This window comes from Asparagus officinalis, chromosome 5, assembly GCF_001876935.1.
Source record: "Asparagus officinalis chromosome 5, Aspof.V1, whole genome shotgun sequence".
NCBI classification, from domain to species: domain Eukaryota; kingdom Viridiplantae; phylum Streptophyta; class Magnoliopsida; order Asparagales; family Asparagaceae; genus Asparagus; species Asparagus officinalis.
The window spans coordinates 60372668-60377478 of NC_033798.1; the positions used below are offsets into that span (position 1 = coordinate 60372668).

General features: G+C 37.7%; 1 protein-coding gene across 1 annotated transcript; it reads left to right on the forward strand.

Annotated features, from left to right (window-relative positions):
• Nucleotides 1-4793, forward strand: LOC109843653. Its single transcript, XM_020412608.1, has 5 exons — nt 1-127; nt 231-293; nt 2474-2851; nt 3628-3846; nt 4448-4793. The coding sequence occupies exons 1-5, from the start codon at nt 101-103 to the stop codon at nt 4595-4597; spliced, it is 837 nt and encodes a 278-aa protein (XP_020268197.1). The 5' UTR covers nt 1-100; the 3' UTR covers nt 4598-4793.

The following is a 4811-nucleotide window of genomic DNA, read 5'->3' on the forward strand; positions in this document are numbered from 1 at the left end:
GCCGCCGCCTGCTCCTCCTCTCATTTCCTCCTCCTCTTCCAAGAATGCCCCCAGGGATGGCGGAAATGTCGAACATGACCTCTTCGCTAACCTCGTCGACATGGTCCCCCTCGTTGAATCTCTCATGGTCAGCTTCCTCAAACCTCAGCTCCCCTTCTGGCTGTTTTCCTTTCCTTCTCACTCGCTGCTGCTGTTGTTGACTGGGGGTTCCTTGCTCCTACTGATCCCAGGATCGGAGGGCAAATCCGTCATTCAAGCGGAGGGCTTCCATCGTGCAGACGGCCACCCCCAAGGTGAGAGCTTTATTTTTTTGGCCATTTAATGCAAATTCATCATCAGTATTTTTACTGGTAACATGTTTACATACGCAAGATCTGGAAAAACATCCTTTGATTAATGTTGCCTAGCCAAGCATCTGGGGAGTCGAAATCAGTTTATAGTTTCAGTTTTCTAAACTAACCGAGCTCTAATCTACGCTAGTTTCAGCCCAGGAAAATTGATTACCTACTGGGGAAAAGAAATGCTAGCCTGATGTAGTTTTCGACCCCTCGGTTAGTCCGTTCTCAGTCGGGGTTAATGTTTACAGTGTGAGGATCAAACGAAGGCAAGAGAATGGCTTTTATTGTGACATCCACCGACCCAAAGTTATAGTCCCACATCGGTGAGAGAACAAGATATATAAAGGTTTAGGGCGTCTCTAATGGAGCGCCTAAGCTCCATTTTGAAGTGTTTTGGCGCTCTAATGGAGCGCCAAACATCCCGCTAAAATAGCGGGCTGCTACAGTATTGCGTCAGAAATGACGCAACACTGTAGCATTGACGCAAATTTTTTTTTTTGGGAAACTTTTTATGGAAGGTCTTATGAGAAGAAATACAGAAACAAACTTTTGTTTTGTTATTTGTATTTGTATTAATAATATATATTATTTTTTATTAACTATTATAATAAAATTAGACTATAAAATAATTATTAAAATAAAATTCAGCAATGGAAAAAAATAGATAATTTAATCCAAACACTTAAAATTTCATAATACTAGAACCAAATGAAGAAACACTTAAAATTTCATAATACTAGAACCAAATGAAGAAATAAGAAAAACTACACCATTTAGATAAAAAAAATACAACATAAACATTAGGATGAAGAAATAAGAAAAACTACACCATTTAGATAAAAAAAATACAACATAAACATTAGGACATAAAAAAAATTACACATAAATTAGGACATTAAAAATTACCACTAATTGCAATACATTAAAATTAAAGAAAAATAGAACATGCTACATTAAAATTACCACTATTTAGCTGATGATATATATACAAAATGGTTTACTCTTATACAAACAATTCATGATCCACGTGGTCCAAAAAAAAGTTATTTGCAATGAAGCAAGAAGGATGTAGAAAAGATGTAGAACGTGCATTTGGAGTACTCCAATCTCGATTTGCAATTGTGTCAGGACCAGCTCGTTTTTGAAAAAAAAAAGTATTACATGATGTAATGACTATGTGCATTATTATGCACAACATGGTAATTGAGGACGAACGTGATCTTAATGCTACAATTGAAAATTGGAAGGAAGCGCCAGCTCCGGACGTAGAGATAGTTGTAGATGAAAATGCTCGGTTTGAAGAATTTCTGGCTCGTCATCAACAAATCAAGAATAAAGAAGCTCATATTGCACTTCGAGATGCATTAATTGATCATTTGGTGGATGAATATACTAATTCGGAGACTTAGCATTTTATCAATATGGACTGTGTCTTTGTGTTTTATTTTATGTTAAATGTAATGCCTTTTATTTTTTTGCTTGCAAGTGTGATGTTTTCTTTTGTGATGTTAAATGTAATCTTTAGTTGAATTTATGAAAGTAATATTTTAATTTGATTTAGCATTTAATTTTTATATTTTTATTTTATTCATAAAATATGTTATTATAATTAATTATGTGTAATGTATTATATAATTATATAATTTGTTAAATATTTTAAATAGATAAAAATGTTAAAAGATAAGAATTATATAATTATATAATTTGTTAAATATTTTAAATAGATAAAAATGTTAAAAGATAAGAATAATAAAATTAATATTCTTTTTGGTGTAACATTTGGTGTAATGGGTTGGAGATGAAATAGTGATTTGGTGTAAAAACTACACCATTTTGGGTTTTTGGGTTGAAGATACTCTTATATAGTGAAGCTAAAGACTCAAGTGTAACATCGGCTAGTCGATTTTGGCAGGGGTTTGAGCCAAATAGCACGTTACACTCGGTGGCGGGCGCCCTGTATGTATAAGTTACGGAACGTTGTGATTTCAGCTTATTGCATGCAGGATTCTCTAAATTCAAGTCTTGCACTCATTATTTATAGCCCTCTACTCCGCTCCTGATTCCCTTATTCATTATTAGTATTGTTTCTTAATGTGTCATTGTAATGGACTGACTGAATCAGGCCTCGAGTGCAGGTTCTTGAAGCTAAAGGCAAAAAGCCAGGACAAGCCACTCCAGCAATAAAACAAAGGGATCACAGGGAGGCTATATCAAACGGACATGCTCAGGACAAAGACAGTGATGCTGGTTGCACCTCGCCCTCCTCATCAAGGGCATCAAGGGAAGGAGGACAAGAGGATGGGCAAAAGGAGAACGGGGAGTTGACCATGTTGCGGGAGCAGTTGGATGCTCTGCATAACATTTTAGCTGAGAAGGATGAAGCTCTGAAATCTGCAGAAGAATCAGTGGATAAAATGCGCACAACTTACGCGACATCTGATGAGCTGAAGCGCAGGAATCTGGAGAAGGATTCCCTGCTCTCCTCTACGAATTCTCAGTTGTCCAACGCAAAGGTAGCAAACTTAAATGAAGAGGCATGATTTACCACTTACTTGTTTGTGCCAAACCATCCTTCCTTTTCTTACAAGAAACTGTACGACGAACACCTGGTGAATTAAGAGCTCTCTGTCATTGGATTAGTGTAAACTGAGAGCTTGAAAATGAGCACGCTGAATCAAGAGTTAGACAGCATTGATATACCACCTGTCATGTGTACGTGACTACGAAAGGAAATAAATCATATGTTCAGATGACACCCGGCGAACAATTTTGAGACTATGCCTGTGAAACAAAAACACATGTTTTTCTCGAGCATTCTCGCATAATTTTCCCTTCAAGTTTAATGGCAGAATATCCCTTGTAATTTGATTTGTACGTATAGACCCCCATCAGAGAATTTTTTTTTTTTTTTAAAGAGAAAAAAATTTGAAGAGGCAGATAGCTTTCCTGTAATTCTATTGGTGAGACTAGAGCCTTAATTACTAATCTTTTTGGCTCTTGAAAGAGAAGGAAAAGTTCATTGAGAAGGTTTGCCCGCGTGCTTGGGCAGATACTGGGAGGTTTTTTTTTTTTTCTTGGGGGTGGGGGGTTCCATCTGCTCAAATAGAACTATAGCTGCTCCATTTGCAAAACTGGGCAATGTTACGAGGTGTCTGTTCCCATCTATTTATAACATAGTCTGTGTATGGTCGTGATCAGTTACCGTGTTTTGCTTTTATCTGCTTTCCTCTTATTCTCGCTTCACTGTTAGGAGCTTCTCACATTACCTTCCACCGTTTTTGTTATGCAGATTCAGCTTGCGGAAAGACAAGAAGCTCTTGAGAAACTAGAGAATGAAGCAAGGATATCCAACAGAAAGGTCCAGGAACTTCAGGCAGATATGGATTCCATGGGCTTCGAAAAATTTGCATTGACCTTGTTGTTTCAAGAGCTCTCAAAGAATGATCCGGCTACAGATTTTGACGAAAATATTTCTTCGTTCAAACAATTTGGTCATCTTCCCCCAATAGTGAGTCACTCCTTGTATAATACAATCGCAAACTCTTATCATGGTATTGCTTCAGTTATAACATCTAGAAAATCCCCTAACAATAGCAAGAAGCCAGCCCACGGCTCCCAGTTGGTGTGCACACCCACTCAGTCAAGAATACACACGCACGCACACAAACACGTACATGCATAACTGTGAGGGAGCCAATTATCCCTTGTGTACTTTCTACAATACCCTCTCCTCTTATATCCTATTTTTAAGATCAGTTTAGACCTTCTATTGAGTTGTCAATGCTGTTAGCGACGTATTTTTCTACAGTTTTAAAATTCATGGCATTATTCTCTAACAAAGAAGTTTAAGGTCACGTTGTGCGTTTTACCTTCAACGTTCAGGACAAATTTGTGAGAACTTACCCTAATTTGAGCCCCATTGCATATGGTACTTTGGGAAGCTAGTGGTACAGTTTGATCTATTCTTGTCTAGATGGTCACATTTGCATACACATTCAAGGCATGACTACATAGGATCACATCCTTTTATTCATATAGAAGTTAGCTTTATAAGGTACGCAGTAATCACTACCTCTTTTAACTGATTTGCATGGGTTACATGGAAACAGGACAACATGAGTGAGACTGAGTTGAAGCAGATGGAGGAGGCTAGAGTTGCCTACATTGCTGCTGTTGCTGTTGCACAGGAGAACCCAACCGTTGAGTCCTTGGCCGCAGCCGCTGAGGCAAGGCTAAAACTGGAAGCTTTTGTATTCTGAAGTCTCAGAAAAAGAGATGAAGCTTTTGTATTCTTAAGTCTCAGAAAAAGGAGAAAACAAAGAAGCTCTTGTCATGCGGCATTTTGTTTGCATGGATTTGGCAAAATTCTCACTTGTACTTTATATCACCAGTTCTGGGGCTTGTCAACTAACAATTCTTCTCAATGCCAGTTGTACTATTTTGTTTAACATTGAATTATTTGCCACCTGGGTG